Raw genomic sequence first — 13,999 nt, 5'->3', positions numbered from 1 at the left:
GTATCAGCCGTCTCAATTTTTATAAATGTTGTCTATATTTGTCAATACTGTACATGTATCATAAAATCATGTAGTAGATTTGAAGTATGCCATTTATTTACTGGAGGCACAAGCTGGTAATGCGTAGACTAAACATAGAATGATAGTTTAAAGAGGCTCTGTCACCAGATTTTCAAACCCCTATCTCGTATTTCAGCAGATCGGCGCTGCAATGTAGATTACAGTAACGTTTCTTTTTTTTCAAAAACGAGCATTTTTGGCCAAGTTATGAGCATTTTTATATTTATGCAAATGAGGCTTGCAAAAGTACAACTGGGCGTGTTTAAAGTTAAGTACAAGTGGGCGTGTATTGTGTGTGTACATCGGGGCGTTTTTACTTGTTTTACTAGCTGGGCGTTGTGAATGGAAGTGTATGATGCTGACGAATCAGCATCATCTACTTCTCTTCATTAACACCCAGCTTCTGGCAGTGCACAGACACACAGCGTGTTCTCCAGAGATCACGCTGTGACGTCACTTCCTGCCCCAGGTCCTGCATCGTGTCGGACGAGCGAGGACACATCGGCACCAGGCGACAGAGGCTACAGTTGATTCTGCAGCAGCATCGGCATTTGCAGGTAAGTCGATGTAGCCTCTGTGGCCTGGTGCCGATGTGTCCTCGCTCGTCCGACACGATGCAGGACCTGGGGCAGGAAGTGACGTCACATCGTGATCTCTGGAGAACACGCTGTGTGTCTGTGCACTGCCAGAAACTGGGTGTTAATGAAGAGAAGTGGATGATGCTGATTCGTCAGCATCATACACTTCCATTTACAACGCCCAGCTAGTAAAACAAGTAAAAACGCCCAGATGTACACACACAATACACGCCCACTTGTACTTAACTTTAAACACGCCCAGTTGTACTTAAAGAGGCTCTGTCACCAGATTTTGCAACCCCTATCTGCTATTGCATGTGATAGGCGCTGCAATGTAGATTACAGTAACGTTTTTATTTTTAAAAAAACGAGCATTTTTGGCCAAGTTATGACCATTTTAGTATTTATGCAAACGAGGCTTGCAAAAGTACAACTGGGCGTGTTGAAAAGTAAAAGTACAACTGGGCGTGTATTATGTGCGTACATCGGGGCGTGTTTACTACTTTTACTAGCTGGGCGTTGTGTATAGAAGTAACATCCACTTCTCTTCACAACGCCCAGCTTCTGGCAGTGCAGACACAGCCGTGTTCTCCAGAGATCACGCTGTGTCATCACTCACAGGTCCTGCATCGTGTCAGACGAGCGAGGACACATCGGCACCAGAGGCTACAGATGATTCTGCAGCAGCATCGGCGTTTGCAGGTAAGTCGATGTAGCTACTTACCTGCAAATGCTGATGCTGCTGCAGAATCAACTGTAGCCTCTGGTGCCGACACGATGCAGGACCTGTGAGTGACGTCACAGATCTGCACTGCCAGAAGCTGGGCGTTCTGAAGAGAAGTGGATGATACTTCTCGTTAGAACGCCCAGCTAGTAAAAGAAGTAAACACGCCCCGATGTACGCACATAATACACGCCCAGTTGTACTTTTACTTTTCAACACGCCCAGTTGTACTTTTGCAAGCCTCATTTGCATAAATACGAAAATGGTCATAACTTGGCCAAAAATGCTCGTTTTTAAAAAATTAAAAACGTTACTGTAATCTACATTGCAGCGCCTATCTGCTGCAATAGCAGATAGGGGCTGCAAAATCTGGTGACAGAGCCTCTTTAAGAAAGGCTCATTTGCATAAATATAAAAATGCTCATAACTTGGCCAAAAATGCTTGTTTTTTAAAAAAACAACACGTTACTGTAATCTACATTGCAGCGCCGATCTGCTGCAATACGAGATAGGGGTTTGAAAATCTGGTGACAGAGCCTCTTTAAAGAGACTCTGTCACCAGATTTTGCAACCCCTATCTGCTATTGCAGCAGATAGGCGCTGCAATGTAGATTACAGTAACGTTTTTATTTTTTTTAAAACGAGCATTTTTGGCCAAGATATGACCATTTTTGTATTTATGCAAATGAGGCTTGCAAAAGTACAACTGGGTGTGTTGAAAAGTAAAAGTACAACTGGGCGTGTATTATGTGCGTACATCGGGGCGTTTTTACTTCTTTTACTAGCTGGGCGTTCTGACGAGAAGTATCATCCACTTCTCTTCAGAACGCCCAGCTTCTGGCAGATCACGCTGTTACGTCACTTCCCCAGGTCCTGCATCGTGTCAGACGAGCGAGGACACATCGGCACCAGAGGCTACAGTTGATTCTGAAGCAGCATCAGCGTTTGCAGGTAAGTAGCTACATCGACTTACCTGCAAACGCCGATGCTGCTGCAGAATCATCTGTAGCCTCTGGTGCCGATGTGTCCTCGCTCGTCTGACACGATGCAGGACCTGGGGAAGTGACGTAACAGCGTGATCTGCCAGAAGCTGGGCGTTCTGAAGAGAAGTGGATGATACTTCTCGTCAGAATGCCCAACTAGTAAAAGAAGTAAAAACGCCCCGATGTACGCACATAATACACGCCCAGTTGTACTTTTACTTTTCAACACGCCCAGTTGTACTTTTGCAAGCCTCATTTGCATAAATACAAAAATGGTCATATCTTGGTCAAAAATGCTCGTTTTTTAAAAATAAAAACATTACTGTAATCTACATTGCAGCGCCTATCTGCTGCAATAGCAGATAGGGGTTGCAAAATCTGGTGACAGAGCCTCTTTAAGTACTTGCTATGCAGTAAATGTTATGTTCTGGTTATGTAATTTTTCTATGTTTAATCACTTTTTTCTGCACCAATCAAACAAAAAGGCATGGTATATTACCTATCACTTGTTTTATGGCCATGTAAAATCTTTATAAACAGAAACAATATATTAAACCTTACAATGAAGAAAACAAACCTCCCACAGCACAAATTATGGAGCTTTTTCTGAATAAACGGCTTTGGTTTTTTGTGTGTGTTTGCTCTGCTTTGTTTATACAGTAGGAGGAGAAAATTATTGATACTCTTTAGTTTCCATCTCTGTAGGTACTCTACAGGTTAAAAGAAAAGATCCAGTTTTCATTGAGTCAGGACAAAAAAACCCAAGAGGTACACCTGTCGCCACTCTCGGTGCAGCCTACACAGTCTGATGGAAAACGTTCGAACAGTATGGTTCATCCTGAACATATCCCCAAAGCTGTGAATGTTATTGTGGACCCGCACTGCCCAGGCACCTTTGAGATTAAACTTCCCATTTCTGCAGGACCCTCCCCATTTAAGATGAAATCGGTGGGCCTACAAGAAAGGTAAGCCTTTGCTTTATTACTCCTAAATGAACGGAAACCTCTTGTTTATGAGTCATCACATTTATGTTATAGAGTTATGGCATGTTTTTTTTGCAACATGTAACAAAAATGACCTGAATTTATCTCCTAGGTTTTACTTTTTCTATTATATTTGCATTAATACAATATATTCGATTTTGGAATTTGTATTATACTACATGAGATTTGGATGGAGAAATGTTAAAGGTGTATGAACATATGATTAACCCATTTAATGGACTATGCCATTTATATTCTACTATAACCGGCATGCATAAAACAGTTACGATTTATACAGTTCCTTACTCCTCGTAAAACATTTATTAAAATATAGCGCAGTTTAAAATAATAGGAGGTATTTTAACAAAGGCATTAACTCATACATATATTTATCATGTTAACCTGATTAAATCCCTTCTTATTATAAAGGCCCCTTCATAATAAGATGGGACACCCACAACTCAGCTGCTATCTGTGGGCAAATGTGGAAGTTAGTGTTCAATTTTCCTGCAGCACCCCAAAAAATGGAAATAAGGAATTACATGGGGCCTTATAAATAAATGTTGTTTTTTTTGTAATGCAGCACGGGACACGTCCTCCAGAGCGAGAGACACTCTTTGTAACCGCTCTCCACTCTGGCCAAGATGTGATGATCCTGCACAAAGGACCCCACTCTATTAACTCTATAAGAAATTTCTAACAGTGTATATCAAAATAGGTTTTCTAAACTGGACAACCCCTTTAAATAACATTTAAAGAGGCTCTGTTACCAGTTCATAACTGCCCTATCTTCTGCCTAATCTAATAGGCGCTTAAATATAGATAACAACAGTTTTTTGTTGTTTTTTAAAAACGTTTATTTTTGACCAAGTTATGATCATGTTTCGTTTTATGCTAATTTGTTCTAAATGCCCAACTGGGCGTCTTTTTACTTTTCACTAAGTTGGCATTGTAAAGAAAAGTGTATCATGATGACCAATCAGCGTTATACACTTCTCTTCATTCATGTCCAGTTTGTTTAACAGTACCAGTACAGCGTGATCTTGCGGGATCACACTGTGATGGGATTTTCTCCCACAAGTCCTTCACCGGAGCCAAGGAAGACAGAACAGACATCACCTCCAGCCGCTCCTGGCACAGCTATAGGCGATGTCTGTTCTGTCTTCCATGGCTCCAGTGAAGAACCTGTGGGAGGAAGTCCCGTCACAGCGTGATCTCGTGAGATCACGCTGTGCTGTGGATCAAGCTGGGCTGGAATAAAGAGAAGTGTATGATGCTGATTGGTCAGCATCATACACTTTTCTTTACAACACCCACTTGGTGTAAAGTAAAAAAAAAACGCCCAGTTGGGCATTTAGAACAAATTAGCATAAAACAAAACATGTTCGTAACATGGTCAAAAATAAACGTTTATTTAAAAAAAAAACGTATCTACATTAAAGCGCCTATTAGATCAGGTAGGAGATAGGGCAGTTATAAGCTGGTGACAGAGCCTCTTTAATATTGTAAAATAAACATGATATGCTCTGGTTGCCATAGGTTGCATATTTTCTGTTAGCAGGTAAGCAGGCAAGAATTCGATTATTTTAACCATCAAAGGCAAAATCAATCCTCACCAAAATAGGTTGAGTTTCAGTGGTGGAGAGGTCTTGCAAAATTGAAAAACATACAGGTAAAGTACACCAGGGAATTGACAAGTAGAATGAATATCTTTCCTTTATACTGCACCTTAATAAAACCTTAAGCTCAACAAACAAATGCTGAAACCAAACAAGGTGTCCACCACTACCTAATCCTTCTGTCTTAGTTCTTCTTTTCTGATGTATTCATTAGTGCCCCACTGTAGTGATTCTGCTTCATTTATTCATCTAGTATAGGATTTATCATTATATACTGTAGTTCTGACCTATTCTGCAATGCTGTACACAGATGATAATTCATGTAGGTTTTTGTCCCCAGTGGTACTTATCCCCAGTGGCCTTTTACACCTGGCGATATTCGGCTGGTGCAGCGAGCGCCCATCAACGAGATATCGTTGATCGGCACTCGCTTGCCCCTGTCACACGGAGCTATGGATGGGGACAAGTGGTTATTACTCCGATCTCTCGTTCCCAGACATTATTATCATGTCGGCTGTGCTACTGACAACAATAATATTTAACTTTTTTAAAACTATACGACCGGCAGATGATCGAGTGTTTGCCCGTTCATCTGCTGATCGCTGCCCTTTTTACACAGATTAATTATCGGCAATGAGCATTCTATTAATGGTTATCTGCCCGATAATCGCCCACTGTAAAACCCCCTTAACACAAGAAGTATATTTTTGGAGTGATTGTGCACGGATTGGGTTGTGCGTGTTTGGGCCAACTAATACAAACTTTGCAATTGTGAATGGATGTATTCTTGTTTACATTCAGAGACTAAAAGCCCAAGGCGTTTTTAATTTGTACTTCACATTTACATATTCTACTAGGAATCTGTTGCAGTTTTGAAATTGAAAATGTCAAACATTTGATACTGTTCCACCTTTTAATATGAGGTAACAAGATCTAACAATTTCTAGATCATTAGGTTTAGTGTTCCTTAATCCCGTCCCGCCCATGATGTAGTTTTACATCATCTGCAGGTGGGCCTGACTGCTAATTCCTGTACATTTACGGCATAGTAGCAGCGGGTATACACGGGTATACACAATTCACAATTTTACAAAGGATTCCAAACCTTTCTCTCTGAAAAGCCATCTTACATTAACATAAGTCAATGAGGAGCTGTATTTTGGGATAGATGTAAAATAGACATTGCATGTCCCAAATGTGTATTTTTATTGACTTATGCTTGTGTTTCAAATGTATTTAACTTTTTAATTTAACAGGAAATTATCCCCATGAAATGCTTTAAAATTGTCATCATACTGAAGATGATATAGACATTTATGGCCCATAGCAATATAGAACCTAAAATGTAACCAATTACTTATTGTTCTTACATTCTATACCAAATTGTGGTAGACTTTCTGCATGAAAAGGGTTGTACTTATAGATTTCCGAAACAAAAGAGATACTATACAGTACAGTCCAAAGGTATCTTGACACATGGACTTTATTCTCCTTCTTATGTGGCTCCAAACATTTTTCTGGTTGTGACACACCTGTTGACACACACTCCTACTTCATAAGTCATGTAATTGTGACACACCTGTGTTAGAATATTGAAACAGTGGAAATATAATATAAAAAGTATTAGAAATATATATATATAAAAAATAAACAAATAAACCAATAAAACTTACATTTCTATCAAAATAATTTTAAATATAATTCTAGTAAGTGAATAATTTGAATCCAGGTTATTTACATCCCCGAAACGAGGAAGAGATTATCATGGATGATGAATAGTAATTTTGTACCTATCATGATAAATGTTGCCCAATGGTGGATACCATTATTTACTTAGATTATAATTTCTGTCTCTGGGGGGCGTGGCCTGGCTGCTGAACTGGATGGACGTGTGAGTACCTAGCTCCCGCTCCTTGTTAAACCATATAGCGACGAACATTCAGTAATAGACCTCAAAAAGAGACTTTAACCTGCCAGAAACCTGCCAGATACCTGCAGCAACATGCCGAGAAAAAAAAGGCCTCTCCAAAGACCGGAGAAACTTATAGATTTCTATCTCTCACACACGGCGGAGCAAAATCAAGATGGCGCCGAAGCACACTCGCCGGCTAACTCCGTTGCCTCAGAACCGCTGCAGAGATCAGTGGAACGTATTTCACTGACACTGCCACAACGAAGGAGCATATCTGTATCCCCTCGGACACAAACACTTCTACAAGCGGGGAAAGACTTGAGGTTAGACTCTCAGCCCTTGGAACAGGCCGTGAATGTGCATATTCAAGATCAGACATACCTGGGTCTTACAAAGGAAAAATCCATCATGGCGCAGACCGCACCTTCCTCACAGATCCTGACAAGACAAAGCCAACAACAACATACAGATACATCTGAGGTAAGAGCTGATGACATGCAAAATAGAGAATCTATAGCTCCCTCAGACTTATTTGAAGATATGCATACCTCAGATAAGATGGTGACTGATTCTATAATGAAAGAAATGTTGAAAGCATTACGTCAATCTTTGCAGGCTGATATTGGGCATTTGATTAACCCTCTTCAAATTGCTATTCAGGAAGTGGATCAGAGAGTCCACAAAGTTGAATCCAAAATGGGGGACTTTGCTCGCTCACATAATGACTTGATAGACGCACATTATGAGATGGAATCGGAAATGCAATTTTTACGTACTAAAGTAGCAGATATGGAAGACAGGTCAAGAAGGAATAATATAAAATTCAGGGGCATACCTGAAAACATAACCCCTCCAGATCTGATACCATATATACAGTCATTTATAAAAGTTATGTTACCAAAATGTACAGAGGCGGATATGTCTATTGATAGAGCTCATAGGGTTCCCCGCCCCAAACATCTAGCGGATACTGTGCCGAGAGATGTGCTGGCACGCATACATTTCTACACGGTGAAAGAAAATTTAATGGAAAAGACGCGTAAAACAGGCCAACTACCGGAACCATATCAGCAATTGTTGCTCTATACAGATCTCTCAGCAATGACACTCCAAGCAAGACGTCAACTTATCCCCATAACTACCATCTTAAGAGAAAACAAGATTTTATATAAATGGGGATTTCCGGTTCGTTTGCTTATCACCCGAAATAATGCCTTCTACGCGATCAAGAATGTGGAAGATGGACTCAACTTGTTGAAGCAGTGGGATCTGAGTCCCCCCACGTCTAGCCAAACGAAACAGCAAGTACCTCAGCATATTTCGAATGAGTGGCAGGTGGTGGGATCCCGGAGAAGAGACAAACTTTGAGGTTTATGACATATTACATGGGAGTTCTGACTCTCCGATCATCCAGAGTTGGCAAACAGGAACTACGGTTTACTTGCCCTCACTTTTGTAGATAGCTGGAATGCTATCTTCTGTTGTACAGATACTCTTCGGAGTAAAAATGGCCGTGTTATTTGCCTATGTTATATGTAAGATGTTTTGTTTATGTTTTTGTACTCAAGGTATACTATGTGGGTCGAACTTATATAAGGGTCGAATTGATGCATTATGGTGGCGAATCTACTATTCTGATATAGGGAGGGTAATACTAAAAAGGAAAAAAGAAGAACATCACCGCTTATTGTATAATGTAGTAAGATGGTACTAAAATTTATGTCTTTAAATGTCAAAGGCCTGAATAGCCCACAAAAACGGTCGTTCTTGTGGACGGAAGCTAAAAATCTATCTTGCGATGTTGTATGTGCACAAGAAACGCATATAATGTTGAAAGACGCATTCCGATTGAAACATCCAAACTTCCCATTTCTATACCAAGCCCACTATTCCACTAAATCCAGAGGAGTCATGATAGCGTTCAAAAATTCTCTTGCTTTTAAACCTATGATGGAAAAAATAGATCCGAAAGGACGATTTATCATACTAGTCTGTTCAATTAACAATGTGATCTACACTATAGTGTCGGTATATTCGCCAAACAAGGGACAGATTCGCTTTTTTCACAAGATAACAAGGATTGTAGCGAAATTACAACAGGGGAAACTTATAATGTGCGGAGACTTTAACATGATTGTCGACCCCGATGTGGATGCAACCTCCTCTGCCAGAGGAAATGGTCGGACTCTGAGCAAAGTACTGTGGCAGAGGGAGTTGTATGATGTTTGGAGAACACAACATAGCACAGAGAGGGATTACTCCTTTTTTTCGGCAGCTCATGGCACATACTCAAGAATTGACATGTTCCTTGTCGATAGAGAGGGCCTACTGATATCCCAAGACTCCACTATTGAAACTATTACCTGGTCTGACCATGCAGCAATTACTTTATCCCTGGAAGAGAGACATGGTATGAAGCGTTCATATCTATGGCGGAACAATACTTATATTATGTCACATTCCAAGTATAAAAAACAGTTTGAGGAGGACTTAAATGAATACTTCCAATCTAATGTTAACTCAGTTTCGGACCCTAATACTCTTTGGAATGCTCACAAAGCTTTCATTAGAGGTACATTTATCAAATTAGGTCATCGAGATAAAAAAGATAGAAATATTCGTATTACATCTATACTGGATGAGACCAAGCGGTTGGAACTCTTAAATAAAGCTCAGAAATCTATGACTCATACAAAACGACTTAACGAGTTGAGACAACAACTTCGTAGCTGTCTTCTACATACATATCAGAAACACCTAAAGACTGTAAAAGCTAAATATTATTCCCAAAATGATAAAGCAACTAGACTCTTGGCCTCCCGTCTTAAGGTGCAACATACGAAGTCTCGAATTCCCTTTCTGAGAAACGGGACGGATACTGGAAAATTATATAACCCAGAGGATATAGCCAATAGATTTAAAGAGTATTATAGCTCATTATACAATCTACACGCAGACCCCTTTTCTCATCCAGTATCGGAACAAGATATTAATAAATTCTTAAAAACCTTGTCGCTCCCGAAACTCACACAGGAAGTCGTAGATAATCTGAATTTACCTATTACACAGACAGAAATATCTAAAGTAATAACATCTTTACCTTTGGGTAAATCCCCAGGCCCAGATGGATTGTCAAATGACTATTATAAACAGTTTGCTGGTATTCTAATTCCTCACTTACATGCAGTCTTTGAAAAAGCCATAGCCACCGGAACATTCCCGAAAGAAAATCAATCAGCCTTAATAGTAACATTGCCCAAACCAGAAAAAATCCCCGACATACCACAAAACTTTAGACCTATCTCATTGCTCAACTCTGATTTAAAGATATACGCAAAAGTGCTGGCGAACCGACTGGCTCCTATTTTGCCTGATTTGGTAAAAGATGATCAAGTAGGATTCGTCAAGGGCCGACAGGCGTTTGATAACACTAGGAGAGTGCTGAACATAATACATACCTTAGAATCCCGAGGTACACCAGCAGTACTGTTATCATTGGATGCCGAAAAGGCGTTTGACCGGATTAGCTGGTCGTATGCATTTTCGGTTCTTAGGTATATGGGTTTTGAAGGCAGTATTTTGGATGCAATTTTAGCCTTATACTCCGCTCCATCTGCTAAAATATTCACAAATGGCACACTTTCTGAGGAATTCCTCATCACTAATGGGACTAGACAGGGGTGTCCATTATCGCCACTGATCTTTGTTTTATCAATAGAACCTCTAGCTCAAGCCTTAAGAGAAGATGTTGAGATAAGTGGCATCAGGATTGGAGATCGCACACATACAGTTTCACTATATGCGGATGACATAATTCTGACGTTATCTGACCCGGAGACGTCTCTTGCTAAGGTTATGGAGGTTATCAAATTATTTGGGAACATATCATACTATAAACTGAATACTCAGAAATCGCAGGTTCTCCCTCTCAACATTTCAGAGCAATCTTTATACTTTTTGAAGACCAAATTTCCTTTTGATTGGCGAGTAGACGGCATTAAGTACTTAGGAATAGTTTTGACAAGTACACACAAAAAGCTTTTTAAACACAACTATGAACCATTACTGACACATATACAAGTAGAAGCACAGAGAATGACTAAATCAGAGGTTTCTTGGATTGGAAGGATTGCGGCCTTTAAAATGTTATTACTCCCAAAATTGTTATACCTCTATCGAACCCTTCCAATTCAGATTCCCATGTCCTTTTTCACTTCAATGCAAAAGATCATCTCTCATTTCATATGGGCCGATAAACATCCTAGAATTTCCTATAGATTATTAGCTAAAAGTAGGAGAACAGGTGGATTGGGAGTACCTGATGTTTATCACTATTATTTGGCTTCGCAGGTGTCACAGCTGTCATCATGGTGGATAGAGGATGATAGTAAACATTGGGTACATATTGAATCGTGTGGAGCACATCCAGTATCGCTGAAGCTGTTGATGTTGGCTTCATGTTGGGGGATACCTACCCCTCCTGGCGTTTCTCCACTGACACGGGCCTCAATATATAGCTGGTCGAAGTTTCATGAGTATTCTCAATCTAGCAGTCCCTTGTCCGAAGCCAATTCTCCAATAGAACTATTACCCTTAGCTATTCCAAACTTACATATAAAGCATTGGAAACTGGGGGGGGTGAGGGATCTGTCTCAGCTCGTGGAAGGATCTCATATGATATCATTTGAGATACTTTCCCAAAGGTTTAACTTACCTACTACAGAATTCTATACATATTTCAGAATTAGCCACCTTCTCCGATACCAACATAAACATGAGACCTTTTGCAACAACGCTATATTTCCCATACTATCGAGAAGAGGTAAAGGCTTGAAAGCCATTTACAATTTTATATATGATCACGATTCATTTAACAAAGCATACCCATATAGGGAATGGGAAAAAGAGCTGGGACAGGCCTTTACTCCTGAACAGTGGACAAGAGCTTTTAGTTGGATTAATAAATCAGTACAATGTAGCTCTCATTATGAAGCAGCAATGAAAACTATGCTAAGATGGTACTATACACCTGAACGTCTAAGTAGGATATATCCCAATTCCTCCTGTAGATGTTGGAGAGGATGTGGAGAGAGAGGTACTCTGCTTCATATTCTATGGAAATGCCCAAGGTTGACAACATACTGGCAAGATATCTTCGGTTTGATTTCTTCATTGACCAATCAAGTGGTCTCTAATTCTCCACAAATGGCATTGCTATTGTTAGATATCCATGTGATACCGCCCAGATTGAGGATACTCATATGTAAAATTTTGATCATCGCTAAGACGGTAGTGACAAGATATTGGAAATCTTCTTCCATTCCCACATGCGCGGAAGTCATTTCATCTGTTAATGACACATATACATATGAAAAGATCCTTATGTATGGTTCAGACAAATTTACTACTTTTTCAGGGATATGGGACGAGTGGAAAAACAATCCGCACTGTACAAAAACATGAGAATTGATGTGATACGACTCTGTAATTAAAACAAGAAATTCTTGAAGAAAAGACCTATTGAGTATACTTGAAATGTTATGTTTATTTTATTTTGTTGTTAATGCTGATGAGGGGTGAATACACCTGATCGGTATATGTTCTTTTGATCAATTATCAAAGTATTGACACAGAATTTTATATTCCAATAATTCAACATTATACTTTTTCAGTTTATGTATATGGAAATATGTGGTTATTGATCATATTTGTTCCTTTTGTGTTTGTTTAAAAAAAAAAAATATCAATAAAAAGATTGAACCATAATTTCTGTCTCTGTTTTGCAAATAGAATATAATGCCAAAATCTCCAGGTCAGGCATTCCCATCTATGAATATCTTCTGTGCATTATGTTTCCTCTTATCACTTGTCATTTGCTGTGGCAACAGACAAGGTGGGTCATGAGCTGTAATTCAGTTTTAGAAGAAGGCTGAAAAGAGCAAAGTATAACAACATGGCCTGCTGACATCTAGTAGATAATTCATGAAATGATGAAATGATACAGTGTAGAATGACATTTATTATGCATGTACATATACACATTGTGAATCAACTTGAAGGAGATAGATGTTTTTGTAGCACATATCCCCTATCTGCACTATGTATTACATTATATCATGAATCATCCATGAATCATTTAAAATCACATAAATTCTCAAGTAAAAGTTTCAATTTTAGAACGTAAACTGTTTTAATTTAGACCTGACAGCAGTACATCTGGGGTAAAGCAGAACCAGATGTAAATGTCAGGAGCTTATAGACATAAGAGTACTTTGTGCCTTAGGTCACAAAGATAAAGAACTTTTACAAGGATTAGCATATATGTGTTCTTCAGTAGGAAGCAGTTCTATGAGCATTTTCTAGAACTGTAATTCCAGGTGTACTCCCTAAAAACAAATCACAGCATTGTCATCCCTCTGCCCAAAGTCTTCCCTGTTCTTCATTCTAACAGTCACAGCAGTGTTCTCTGACCCTACCACTCCCAATAGTAACAGCAGTTCTCCTAAGAGCAGTCAATGAAGCGTCTCCCCAACAGTAATTGTCCCTCATAACCCCTAGAATTATTGCAGCATTGCCACTTCTCTCCCCCTAGTAGTAACAGCAGTGCATTCCTTCTCATATAGACACAGCAGAGTCCCTCCCATCCTCTATTAGTCACAGTAGGACTTTCATAATTCACCCTATTTACAGCAATGCCTCCCCCTTCCACCAGTAGTCACAGTAGTGACCCTAACTCCAGTAGTTAAACAGGGCTTCTCCTTTCCACCAGTACTTACAATGCATTCGGAAAGTCTTCAGACCCTTTCAACTTTTTCTCATTTTGTTAAGTTTTTCCCCATCATTCTGCACTCAATAACCCGTAATGACAAAGTGAAAACAGAATGTTAGAAATCTTTGCTAATTCATTAAAAAGGAAAAACTAAAATATTGCATTGACATTAGTATTCAGACCCTTGAGTTGAAGCACCTTTGCCAGTGAAAACAGCCTCCAGTCTTCTTGGGTATGATGCCACAATGTTTGCACACCTGGATTAGGATTTTCTGTCATTCTTCTCTGCAGATCCTCTCAAGCTCTGTCAGGTTGGATGGGGACCATCGGTGAACAGCCATTTTCAGATCTCTCCAGAGATGTTCGATTGG

The 13,999-nt window shown here is 39.7% G+C and overlaps 1 protein-coding gene across 1 annotated transcript in view; it reads left to right on the top strand.

The window, feature by feature from the left end:
• The window catches only part of PTPRR (protein tyrosine phosphatase receptor type R), a 147,069-nt gene that overhangs the window by 69,930 nt on the left and 63,140 nt on the right, over nucleotides 1–13,999 (top strand). The window contains exon 6 of the mRNA XM_075856954.1: nucleotides 3,051–3,310. Within this exon, the coding sequence (XP_075713069.1) occupies nucleotides 3,051–3,310 (260 nt within the window). The remainder of the gene's footprint in view (nucleotides 1–3,050; nucleotides 3,311–13,999) is intronic.

Source organism: Rhinoderma darwinii, chromosome 3 (assembly GCF_050947455.1).
Source record: "Rhinoderma darwinii isolate aRhiDar2 chromosome 3, aRhiDar2.hap1, whole genome shotgun sequence".
Lineage (NCBI taxonomy): Eukaryota > Metazoa > Chordata > Amphibia > Anura > Rhinodermatidae > Rhinoderma > Rhinoderma darwinii.
This window is presented reverse-complemented; position numbering and strand designations above follow the sequence as displayed.